The 13,342-nt window shown below is 38.1% G+C and overlaps 1 protein-coding gene across 7 annotated transcripts in view; it reads left to right on the top strand.

The window, feature by feature from the left end:
- Positions 1-13,342, top strand: part of RAP1GDS1 (Rap1 GTPase-GDP dissociation stimulator 1) — a 144,412-nt gene that overhangs the window by 71,412 nt on the left and 59,658 nt on the right. For 6 of the 7 annotated variants that reach the window (XR_009448690.1, XM_059665013.1, XM_059665043.1 and 3 more), the window contains one exon: positions 11,863-12,009. The exons of the other annotated variant lie outside the window; for it this stretch is intronic. Coding sequence is in view for 5 of the 6 variants with exons in the window: in XM_059665013.1 (XP_059520996.1) it covers positions 11,863-12,009 (147 nt within the window). In the remaining variant the exon portion in view is untranslated. The remainder of the gene's footprint in view (positions 1-11,862; positions 12,010-13,342) is intronic. 7 annotated transcript variants of the gene reach the window in all.

Raw genomic sequence — 13,342 nt, 5'->3', positions numbered from 1 at the left:
TTTGCCGTTAGTCTTTATAGGCTCTAGTAATAGTTACCTGGAGAAAATAAAAATGAGAGTCTGGTTTATAATGATTAATGATTAGAAAGCTTCAACAGCAAAATTCAAGGTTTTATTTTAATGTATTAAAGGAAAACCCCACATACAACATATTGCTTCCTCTGTCCACAAAAAGGACACAGGAGAACAAAAAATAAAAGCATCTACACTAATAAAAGAGAAAAATGGTAATTGGCGTACGGCGATACCCTTTTCATTGGCTAATCAGGGCTATATGCAAATTAACTGCCAACTAAGATTGGCAGTTAACTGCCAACAAGATGGCGGTTAATTTGCATATGTAGGCACAATGCAGGGAGGCGAAAGGGAAAGCAGGAAGAAGCCCCCTGCCACTGACAGTGATCAGAAACCCAGGGGGGAGCTAAGACCTGGGGGGCAGGGCAAAGGCGGCCCTGGGGCTGCCTTTGCCCTGCCCCCCAGCCATGATCGGAGAATCAGGCGCCTTTTCCGCCCTGGCCAGTGATAGCAGGAAGTAGGGGTGGAGCCAGCGATGGGAGCTGGGCACGGTCGAAGCTGGCAGTCCCAGGAGCTAGGGGTCCCTTGCCTGGGCCTAAAGTGAAGCCCACAATTGCGGGGCCGCTGCAGCTGCGGGTCCCCGCTGCCCGGGCCGGATGCCTAGGCCAGAGGCGTTAGGCCTGGGCAGGGGTGGAGCCTGCAACCGCGGGGAGCTGGGGGTCCCCTGCTCAGGCCTGACACCTCTGCCGGAGGCCTCAGGCCTGGTCAAGGGGCCGATCCGGTGATTGGTGATTGGAGAGTGATGAGGGTCAACTCCTCTGGCCAAGGCATCAGGCCTGGGCGGGGGCCAGAGCCAGTGATCGGGGGGAGATGGGGGTCCCCTGTCCAAGCCTGACACCTCTGGCGGAGGCATCAGGCCTGGGCAAGGGGCAGAGCCAGCAATCGGAGGGGTCTGGGGGTCCCCTGCCCAGGCCTGACGCCTGGGCCAGAGGCATCAGGCCTGGGCTGGGGGCAGAACCAGTGATGGGGGGAAATGAGGGTCCCCTGCCCAGGCCTGACGCCTCTGACCCAGGCGTCAGGCTGGGCAAGGGGCCGATCCTATGATTGGAGGGTGATGGGGGTCAACGCCTGAGTGCTCCCAGTATGTGAGAGGGGGCAGGCTGGGCTGAGGGACACTCCCCCACACACACCCAGTGCACGAATTTCATGCACCGGGCCCCTAGTGTCATATATAAAAGGGCATTCTGCAATTGTCTGCTCCTTTTTCTAGATCAGGAAATTGACATCAACAGAAATTAAGGGGCTTTCTTATGGACAAACATAATAAAACTTAAAGCTTATATAATTCTTATATGTCATTATCTCAATGATATTATAATTTTTCCAATATTAAAAATTTCTGGCCCGGCCATTGTGCCTCAGTGGTTGAGCATTGACCTATGAACCAAGAGGTCACGGTTTGATTCTCAGTCAGGGCACATGCCAGGGTTGCAAGCTTGATGCCCAGTGTGGGGCATGCAGGAGGCAACCGATCACTGATTCTCTCTCGTCATTGATGTTTCTGCCCCTCACTCTCTTCCTCTCTGAAATATATATACTTTAAAAAAAAAATAAAACTTCTACCTTTCTTCGGAATTCTTAAATTAATATTTAAAATTTTAAGTAACAAATTATAATTCCCTTTCTAACAACCAAAACTAGTCCTAGGATTTCATCATTACATGTTCTTTCCATTCACGTCTTTAGAGTCCTTAAGCTTATGACATATCTACAGCTTTCTTTACTTGAAAAAGTCTTACCTTCTGCTGTAATAAATCTTCTTCCTTTCCTTTGCCCTTAATTAGCTATAACTGAACTTGAATTATGAGATACTGAAAGTGATGAGAAACAATTACCTATAATTCTACATTTAATAGTGGAGAGAGTAAAAAAGGGGAGATTTTATCTTCCATAGATGTCTTATGTTTCTCTCTGAAGTAGGAATCAGGGTTCCTGTGAAGAATGCAGAGGTTGGGGAAGGGAGGAATTTTATAGAGTTGTGACTGTTTGGATGGGTTATCATGGGCAATTTGACAGGGACCTGTGAAAAGATTGTGCAGTACAGTTTAAGGGCTTGTTCATACTTACAAGGCCTATAATTTTACAAAGTTAAAAGGTTGTATAATTTGTTCATTCTTTACTGTGCTTCTAAATATTGTTCTTTAAAGCACATCTCTAGGAGTTTTAGAAATTATTTGCTTTCAAAATAGATCTCAGTGAATGGATGTGTGACTCCCCGTGAATTTTTATAATGATATAGGAATTGTGTTATTGCTCTTTGCCTCTTCAAGTTCTTACCAATTATATGTGAAATAGATTTTGTATACCGACTTCTCTCTATTTAGTTGCATTTTGACAACTGTTGTATAGGTTGGTCTTAATATTTAAGTTCATGGAGACTAATTTTTTGAGAAAAGATACCAAGGAACTTTTCAGAGATGAATCTTCAAAAATTGATTCTCAATTAATACTAAGACTATGCTATATTATTGTCTTGCTGAACTGAATGGCAAAGGTATTTCAGTATACCATTTTTAGGGTTTAATGAAGGAAGATTGAGTTAGAATTCATATTTTCCAAGTCTTAATTAAGAACGCTGGTATTTAATTATAATTTCTTTAAACAAAGTCTGAGTTGAAATGTAAGAAAAAAGAATGTTTTTTTTTATAAGTTATCTTAATTCACTTATTAGAGCATTGTGTCTAAAGTACATATACAGTTAAAAAAAGTCATTTGTATCTGCTAAGTAAGTGCCTTAGCTTTCACTCTGGCTATCAAGTAATCTTTTTTTTTCTTTTCTTTTCTTAATAATAGGTGATCTTTATTTTTATGGAATTAAAACCCCTTGTTTTCCAATGACCCATTTCCCTTTGTCCTGCCATGGGAAAAGTTCAACCTTATATTTAGCAGGGTTAAGGCCACTACCCAGAATTTCTGCTCCATATCAAAGCACAGTCCAGTCCAGCATCTGGCTAGCTTAACTTGTGCTCCCAGTTGCAGTCCATTGCCCGTGGGGTCCTCATGGCCATGGGCCATGCAGCTGCTTATGGCCATATGGCAGCTAGCACATGGACAAGTGCAGGTCATGGAGCAAGAGAGTGAGAGGGAACAAGGGGCACAATAGAGAGGGAACTCTTTAGGGATTTTTAACCTTCCAGGATTACACATGCTTGCAGTGGCTTCCTCCCTCTAGCCAATCCATGGTTCCCTTGGCTAGCCGGACAGGCAAGCACCTTCCTTACATCACCCTGACTTCATCCCCACATCCCCCTTTGTTGGATTCCCTCCCCCCAGTGATTGGCAGGGAATGGACAGGTGGTGCTATCAAGTAATCTTAAAAATCAATCTTTATGCCAAACACTCTTAAGCCTTGCTTTTATAGGAACAGAGAGGGAGGCAGAGCACAATCCACGACACTTTAAAATGTTAAAGGTGAACTCTTTTCATTTGCTAAAACTTCTTTGAAAACACAAAAGATAATGAATTCAGCAGTACATCTACATTCACATACTTTTTGCATGTTTCTGAATATTAATTTTAAAAAATGTTAGATGAAAGCTTATTAGTCTGACCAGCTCCTGCTGTTTATTTCTCTCATGGAGTCATAATTTTCTGAGGTGATGCATTATAATTATTAGCACAGTAACTATTCCTGATGTCACAAAGGATTGTTACTTCTTGTAGTTTGACCAAATGAATACATAGGGAACCAAGAGCCCGTTATCATATACTTAATTAGAGGGTGGGAGGGAAACTAATATCAAATATGTATGTAGGCATAATTTTAAAAATAAACTTTCAAAATTTATATTTCATACAGAGAATTTCTAAGAAGAAATGAATGAGGTGATGTTAAACCACAAAAGTGGAAAGTAGCATGAAATTTTAGAGTTAAATTATAAAAATAGATCAATATTAGAAAAATTAATTTTAGGTAGAATTTACTATTGCGCTGCACATTCTGGAGTTCTTTCACACCCACCACCATGCTGCCTCCCAGTTGTCCTCCTCAGTCTTTTTAAAGATTTGAGCCTTTTAACTTCTCATTTAGGAAAGCTGATGATGATCGAGATGATAAAAATTATAAGGCTTTTTTGTAAACATGAATGTAAAAATGTTCGAGAATTTACTTCAGTCATACTACTACATAGGTTTTATAGTCAGTTTCTATTAGCTACCCGTCTCTCCTTTTTTTTTTTTCTTTCAAATTCTAATATCTATGCATGTATCCATTTACCTCTTTCCCTCCCTCCCTCCTTAACATAAACTGTTCAGGGTTTCTTTTTTCATATGCTGTATACTCTTGATACAAAATTAACGGCCTTATTGAACATACATCAAAGTGACTGTCAGCAAAGACCTCCTTTTATATTCTGGAATAGTTTCTACCTCATCCATTAAATTTCCTAAACTTTACAAATCAAATAATATCGAAGTAGTAGTGAAGAGGTGAGCAGCAGGAGCTCACACACTACTGGAGGAAATGTACACTGGCTTGGGAAACCTGTTTGTCATTATCAAGAAAGTGGAAGATGTGCAGATTATATGAACCAACAATACTGTCTATGCATTATAAATAATAGTTCAAACCTAGGAACAACCCAAGTATTAATCAGCAAAAGAACAAACAAATAATTGTGATACGTTCATACAATGAATAATTGTGCAGCAAGGAAGCATAAAACAGAGTGGATGAATTTTACAAACATATTGTTGAGTATAAGAAGGTAGGCATAGCACAATAAATACAACATGATTTCATTGAAATAAAGTTCAAGAAAATGAAACTTAAACCATATGTGGTGATTCAAACATTAAGGTGTGCACACACACAATCATGAAAAAGTGAATGCTAACTTACCAAAATCTAGCCAATGATCCCAGTTATTCAATAAATATTGAGTGCCTATTATGTACTAGGTATTTGCTGCCCTTAAGGAGAAATATTTGCTGCCTATTTGGGGAAACATGATAGTAAAATCTGAAATTAGGATAGACCAGCCGTGGGCAAACTACGGCCCGCGGGCTGGATCCGGCCCGTTCAGCTGTTCTATCCGGCCCGCGGAGCCGAAAGAGCGGAGGGTTCTCTTGCTCTCCCCTCCGCTCCTTCACCAGCAGCAGTGTTAACATGGCAACGTTGGGAAACACGGCCGCAGCTCCTTCTGAGTCCAGTTTAAGAACCCATTGTGGCCCTCGAGTCAAAAAGTTTGCCCACCCCTGGGATAGACTATACTACATCACAATAGTTGTATTCAGTGGTGGTTTTAAATATTTTTTTTCATCCTTACTATAAGGGCATCCCAAAATTCACGCAAGAAGTAATTTTGATAGGAAACAGGTTTATAATTAAAAGTTGTAATTTTTTTATTGATTCATAAAGTACACAGTATAGGGTTATGTATGGAATAGCATATCAGGTAAATGGCCTCCACGGCTTTGCTGGCGCACACGCGCTCTTTTGTTGAAATTTTCCATGACCTTTTTCATAAATGTGCCTGAATATCGTTGATACAGCGCTCAATTTCCTCCTTCAAGGCATGGTGGTTGTCGGCTTGTTGGCATAAACCTTAGACTTCTAAAAACCCCAAAGAAAAAAGTCCAACGGCATTAAATCACATGAACTGGGCGGCCAATTCTGATCCCCAAGATGGGAAATTACACGACCAGGAAATGACTCATGCAGTAATTGAATTGTTTCTCGGGCTGCATGACATGTGGCACCGTCTTGTTGAAACCACATGTCGTCCACATCCATATCTTGCAATTTAGGCACAAAAAACTGGATTATGTCGTGATAGCGAGCACCATTAACTGTTATTGCCTGAGCAGCCACATTTTCAAAGAATGATCCGATAATGCCTCCAGACCAAAATCCGCACCTAACAGTGACAAGTTGTGGATGCGTTTATTTCTCAACAATCATTCAGATCATGCGATTTAACGCCGTTGGACTTTCTTCTTTGGGGTTTTTTGAAGTCTAAGGTTTATGACAACAAGCCCACGAGCACCCACGCCTTGAAGGAGGAAATTGAGCGCTGTATCAACGAACTTCAGCCACATTTATGCAAAAATGGTCATGGAAAATTTCAACAAAAGAGTGCGTGTGGGCCAGCAAAGCCATGGAGGCCATTTACCCGATATGCTATTCCATACATAACCCTATACTGTATACTTTATAAATCAAAAAAAAATTTACAATTTTTAATTATAAACCTGTGTTTTCTATCACAATTACTTCTTGCGTGAATTTTGAGACACCCTTTATGACTTGTACCTGGTAATGAAATAAATGTAGTAGTAATTTTTTCTTTTTGAGATACAAACATTTTACTACTTCCTGCTTTGTAATAGAAGTGCAGTATTTCTTTAGATTTAAAACCCTGCTCATACCTAGTGTGAAGAAAGATCACATTTATGCTGGAAAGTAGTTTGGGTGACAAGTCATTATTAAAGAAAGTAGCAGGACTTAAACAGTTCCTGGGCTACACTTTATCCAGTGGTTGGATACCTCATAATTATGGAAAATTAAGATACAAATTTTAGGAGGAGCAGCAACTATGCAAGCAGCCTACCCCTGCCAGTTAGAGGAGCCACCATTGCTGTGAGCATCGCCCCACAGGAGCCACTGCTTACTGAGGTGCAGCTGCTGCCCAAGGAGCCGCTGTCACCTGAGGAATAGCCCCTGCTTGACTGGACAACTAGATCCTTTGGTGAGAGCAAAAATGGGGAGACAAACCCCCAAAGGAAAGGAAAGAAATCATCAGAAAAGCAGCTAAGTGAAATGGAGGCATGCAATATGTCAGAAAAAGAATTCAGAATAAGGGTCATACAGTTCATAAACAGGATGGATGAAAAAATCAACAACTTATGTCAAAATCAAGAAGAAATAGAGTGATATAACTGCAATAAAAAATACCATTGAAAGTTTCAACAGTAGACTAGGAGAAATGGAGGACAATTAGCAAATTAGAAGACAGGGAAGGAAAACACACCCAAACTGAACTGAAATTGGAGAAAAAAATTAAAAGACAGGAGGAGAGCCTAAGGGAGCTTTGGGACAACATGAAACGAAGCAACATACGAATAATAGGGGTGCCAGAACAACAGGAAGAGGAACAAGAGTTAGAAAACCTATTTGAAGAAATAATGTCAGAAAACTACCCCAATGTGGGGAAAAAGTCACACAAGCACAGAGAGTCCCAAACAAGATGAACCCCAAAAGACCCATGCCAAGACACATTGTAATTACAATTTAAAAAGTTTAGGACAAAGAGAATCTTAAAGGCTGCAAGAGAGAGCCAGAATGTTATATACAAGGGATCTCCCATTATCAAATAATTTCTCAACAGAAACACATCAGGACAGAAAGGAATGCAAGGAAATTTACAGAGTAATGCAAAACAAGGGACTGAATCCCAGAATACTCTATCCAGCAAAGCTATCATTCAAAATTGAAGGTGGAATCAGGAGCTTCACATACAAAAAGGGACTAAGAGAGTTTATTACAACCAAACCATCAATGCAAGAAATGCTAAAGGTACTGCTGTAAAAAGAAGAAAGAGAAAGGCAAGAAGAAACAAATATTAAGAATAAAAATGATGACAAACAAGTACTTATCAATAATAACATTAAACGTAAATGGATTAAATGCCCCAATCAAAGACATAGGGTACCTGAATGGATAAGAAAACATGACCCATATATTTGCTATCTACAAGAGATCCACATCAGAACAAAGGATTCATACAGACTGATAGTGAAGGGATGGAAAAAATTTTTTCAGGCAAATGGAAATGAGAAAAAAGCTGGGGCTACAATACTTGTATCGGACAAAATAGACCTTAAAGTAAAGGCCATAACAAAAGGAAGGCCACTACATAATACTAAAGGGAGCAGTACAACAAGAAGATAAAACTCTGGTAAACATATATGCACCCAAATACATAAAACAACTTCTGGAAGTTATCAAGGGAGAGATCGATAGCAATACAGTCATAGTAAGGGACTTTAATACCCCACTAACATCACTGGGTAAATCCTCTAAACAAAAAAATCAGCAAGGAAACAGCAATCCTAAATGACTCACTAGATCAGATGGACTTAATTGACATCTTCAGAATATTTCACCCCAAAGCAACAGAATATATATTCTTCTCCAGTGCATATGGGGCATTTTCAAAGATAGACCACATATTAGGATATAGGCAAAGTCTCTTCAACTTCAAGAGGATAGAAATCATATCAAGCATCTCCTCAGATCACACTGGCATAAAACTAGTAATCAACTACAATAAAAACAATGGAAAAAAATCAAACACTTGGAGGCTAAATAGCATGCTATTAAACAATGATTGGGTTACCACAGAGATCAAAGAAGAAATAAAAAGCATCCTGGAAACAAAGGACAATGAAAAAACAATAATCCAAAATCTATGGGACACAATGAGTCCTGAGAGGGAAGTTCATAGCTCTACAAGACTACCTAAAAAAACAAGAAAAAATGGTAATAAATCACCTAACGCTGCAACTTAAAGAATTAGAAAGAGACAGCAAGAAAAGCTTACAGTATCCAGAAGGAAGGAGATAATAAAGATCAGAGCAGAAATAAAATGACATAGATCAATGAAACCAAGAGCTGGTTCTTTGAAAAGATAAAAAAGATTGATGAACCTCTAGCCAGGCTCACCAAGAAACAGAGAGAGGACCCAAATAAACAAAATCAGAAATGAAAGAGGTGAAGTAACAACTGATCCCACTGATATACAAAGGATTGTAAAAAAAATACTACGAACACCTCTACTCCAACAGACTGGACAACCTCGATGAAATGGACACATTCCCAGTAAAATACAAGCTTCCAAAACTCAACCCAGAATTGAACCTGGGACCGTTCAGTCCTCAGGCCGTTGCTCTATCCACTGAGCAAAACCATTTACAGCCCAACACCCTTTTCTGATAAAAACGCTCAGCAAAGTGGGACTAGAGGGATCATACCTCAACATAATAAAGGCCATATATGAGAAACCTACAGCCAACAACATACTCAGTGGGCAAAAACTAAATCCATTTCCCTTAAGAACAGGAACAAGACAAGGATGCCCACTTTCACCACTCCTGTTCGACATAGTACTAGAAGTACTAGCCATAGCGATCCGACAAGAAGAAAAAATAAAAGGCATCCAAATTGGAAAAGAAGAAATGAAACTGTCCTTTTTTGCAGACAACATGATATACATAGAAAACCCCAAAGACTCCATAAAAAACTATTAGACCTAATAAATGAATTCGGCAATGTAGCAGGATACAAAATTAACACCCAGAAATCTATGGCCTTTTTATACACCAATGATGAACTCACAGAAAGAGAAATGAAAAAAAATAATCCCATTTCCCATTGCACAAAAAAATTAAGATACCTAGGAATAAATTTAACCAAGGACATAAAAGACCTATACTTGGAAAAATACAGGACATTGAAAAAAAGAGATAGAGCAAGACATAAAAAAAATGGAAGAACATACTATGTTCATGGATTGGTAGAATCAACTTCATTAAAATGTCCATACTCCCTAAAGCAATCAATACAATACCTATTAAAATACCAATGGTATATTTCAAAGACCTAGAAAAAACTCTCCAAAAATTCATCTGGAATGAAAAACATACCCAAAATAGCCACAGCTAACCTGAGAAAGAAGAACAGTTGGAGGGATCAGAATACTAGACATCAAACTATATTACTAAGCCACGGTTCTCAAAATTGCCTGGTACTGGCACAAGAACAGACATATAGAGCAATGGAACAGAATAGAGGTCCCAGAAATTGACCCAAGTCATTATACTCAATATTTGACAAAGGAGGCAAGAGCATACAATGGAATCAAAATAGCCTCTAATAAATGGTGCTGGGAAATTTGGTCAGATACATGCAAAAAAAAATGAAACTATAACACCAACTTTCACCATACACAAACTCAAAATGGCTAAAGTACTTGAATGTAAGACGGGAAACCATAAAAATCCTACAGGACTCCATAGGCAGCAAAATTGCAGACATGTCGTAGCAATATCTTTACAGACAGATCCTAGGGCAAGAGAGACTAAGTAGAAAATAAACAAATGGGATTACATCAAAATAAAAAGCTTCTGCACAGCAAAAGAAACCATCAACAAAACAACAAGAAAGCCCACTGCATGGGAGAACATATTTGCCAATGTTATCTCCGATATGGGTTTAATCTCTAGCATTTACAGGGAACTCATACAACTCATCAAAAGGAAAGTAAGCAATCCAATCAAAAAATGGTCACAGGAACTAAATAGAATCTTTTCGAAAGAGGACACTCAGAAAGCCATCCGGCCAGGGGCAGGGACCGCAGGAGGTTTGCCAGCCACAGGAGGTTGGCTGTGGGAGCGCACTCACCACCAGGGGGCAGCTCCTGCATTGAGCATCTGGCTCCTGCTGGTCAGTGAGCATCATAGCGACCGGTCATTAGGTCATAACGGTCACTTTGGCTTTTATATATATAGATAATATTATTGGACAGTGAAACAATATATAGGACCTCAGTTTCAGTTCTTTCATTAGAAAAATGAAAATTTTTTAGGTACTAACTTTATAGATATATTTCCTTTGTGAGCCATTTCTTTTACTGATCCTTTCTTGATGCTTCTATAGCTGCATTATCCAGTGTAACAAGCCACTAGCCAGATTAGGGTCTTTGAGCAAATTAAAATGTGGCTAGTCTGAATTGACATGTAAATGTAAGTGCAAAATACACATGTATTTCAAAGATTTATTACAAAGAAGAGAATGTAAAATATTTCATTAATAATTTGTAGGTTGATTGCATATTGGAATGATCATACTCTCTATATATTGAATTGAATGAAATATATAGCTAAAATGAATTTTTAACCTGTTTCTTTTTACATTTTTAATGTGGCTACTATTAAATTTATGTACGTGGCTTATATTTATGGCTGTCAAAACTCTTGGACAACACTTTTCCTGGAGTCTACCATATTTTATATCAGGAAGTCAGATTTAGAAAGACTTTTTTTTTCATCTCCTTTCTTATGTTCCAAGGTTAGAAAGTATTCTAAAGCTATATGTTCCAATAGTTAAATGACATGTAGTATATAACATAATGTATGTTTGACCATCATTTGACCATCTGTTGTAATGTTGAACTATATTGATGTGTTCTAGATTGGAGAGAAAAAGGAAAAGTGAGGCGCACAAACTACCAAGAATTAAAAAAAGGAACATGCTTATGCACTATAGAAAATGTCATTAAAAAGACCCTAGTCCTAATATTTAGACGTTATATTGTTATCTAAAATTATACTATGCCATAGACAGTTTTCTTTGATAATATCTAACTTTGAGAACCACTGATAGAAAGATATATATATTTAGTGGTTTTCAAGTTGAGAAAAAATTTCCAAAAGAATATTCTATTTTTTTCCTCCTTATGGAGAATTGTCATTTGTGAAAGAGGGGGGAAATTTCATGTTATAGTTATAAACTCCTAAAACATAGAGAAGTTCTTTAAGTTCCTATATTATGCCAATGCAAATAACCTTTTCTTCCTTTAGAAAGTGATTATCTCTTTTCCCCATCCCACCCGCATTTCCATGTTTATTTGTTTTGTTTTGTATTTCCAAAAAGACACTTAATGCCCTTCTTAGGTTTATTTTTTATTTACTCATTAAATAAGGAATAGCACTGTTATGTTTTATATTTGAAACTGTAAGGTACATTTCTTTTCTATTTTATTTTAAATTTAACTCTTTGTTTTACAGATGAGGGCAGAAATGCAGTTGACCAAGCAGGTGGTGCACAGATTGTAATTGACCATTTAAGGTCACTGTGCAGTATAACAGATCCCGCCAATGAGAAGCTCTTGACTGTCTTTTGTGGCATGCTGATGAACTATAGCAATGAGAATGGTAAACAAAATTGAAAACTTGCTTTATCTCGGGGGGAAAAATTAAAAATCAACATTACTATAGCAAAAAACAAAAATATTTAGAAACATAATGAACAAAGAATTCATAAGTGACATGTAAAATTAGTAATTAGTTAAGAAAATTACAGTATTTGAAAAGCACAGAATGGTCTAATTTATTAAATGACACTAGTAATTGAAGGAACTCAAAAAACACACACAATGGTATGGTTCAAGATTTCTTGCAATGAGCATTTTAAAAATAAGTTATTAAAATAGCTTTTCCCTGTCCAGGTGACTCATTTGGTGTATGAACATTGTCCCATATCTCAAAAGGTGGCAGGTTTTATTCCTGGTCAGGGCACATACCTAGGTTTAGGTTTCGGGTTTGATCCCTGGTCAGGGAGTGTATGGGAGGCAACTGGTGTCTCTCTCTCTCTCCCCCTCCCTCTCCCTCTCCTTCTCCTCTCTCTCTCTCTCTCCCCCTCTCTCTCCCTCTCTCTCCCTCTCTCCAAACTTAATAAAGTCATATCCTCAGGTGAAGATTTTTTAAAAATATATTTTATTGATTTTTTGCAGAGAGGAAGGGAGAAGGATAGTTAGAAACATCGATGAGAAAGAAACATCGATCAGCTGCCTCCTGCACACCCCCTACTGGGGATATGCCCACAATCGAGGTACATGCCCTTGACTGGAATCAAACCCAGGACCCTTCAGTCCGCAGGCCGACGCTCTATCCACTGAGCCAAAGCGGTCAGGGCTGGGTAAGGTTTTTTTAAAAAATACCTTCATATTTATTCCTTCATATTAATACCAGGAGTAGCTTTAAAACAAACACTGTAAAAAAAACAAAAAAACCATAAACACTGTCTTTATAAGTAATTTTATCTAGATACTAGATTTAGTTGTAAGAATAACAAAAATTTTTAATAAAATCTAGCATAAAAATAAAGTTTAGAACAGTTGCAGATGTCTAATTTGAGAAATTTAATAAGTACTTTATAGCCTATGTGGTTGTTAATCAAATGCACATAAAAAGAGTGGCATGAAGGCTTCACTATACTTCTAAATGTCACAAAATTCATTTATTTTATATGAATTACTTTATGTGTCAGTTGTCAAAATTCTAGTAACTTCCTAAAATAGAAATCAGGTCTTTCTGTGGTTTCTTTTATAATGCCATTTTAAATTGGAGTCTGTAACAGAGACATTTTATTTGTATATTGACCATGCAATATTTTTCTTTACTTTCACGTGTTTTAGAAAAATAAGGCATTTTAGGCATATTTTTTTTTAATATTTTTACTTAGTAGACATGGGTTTAAAGAAATACT

The sequence above is a fragment of the Myotis daubentonii genome, chromosome 1 (assembly GCF_963259705.1).
Source record: "Myotis daubentonii chromosome 1, mMyoDau2.1, whole genome shotgun sequence".
Lineage (NCBI taxonomy): Eukaryota > Metazoa > Chordata > Mammalia > Chiroptera > Vespertilionidae > Myotis > Myotis daubentonii.
This window is presented reverse-complemented; position numbering and strand designations above follow the sequence as displayed.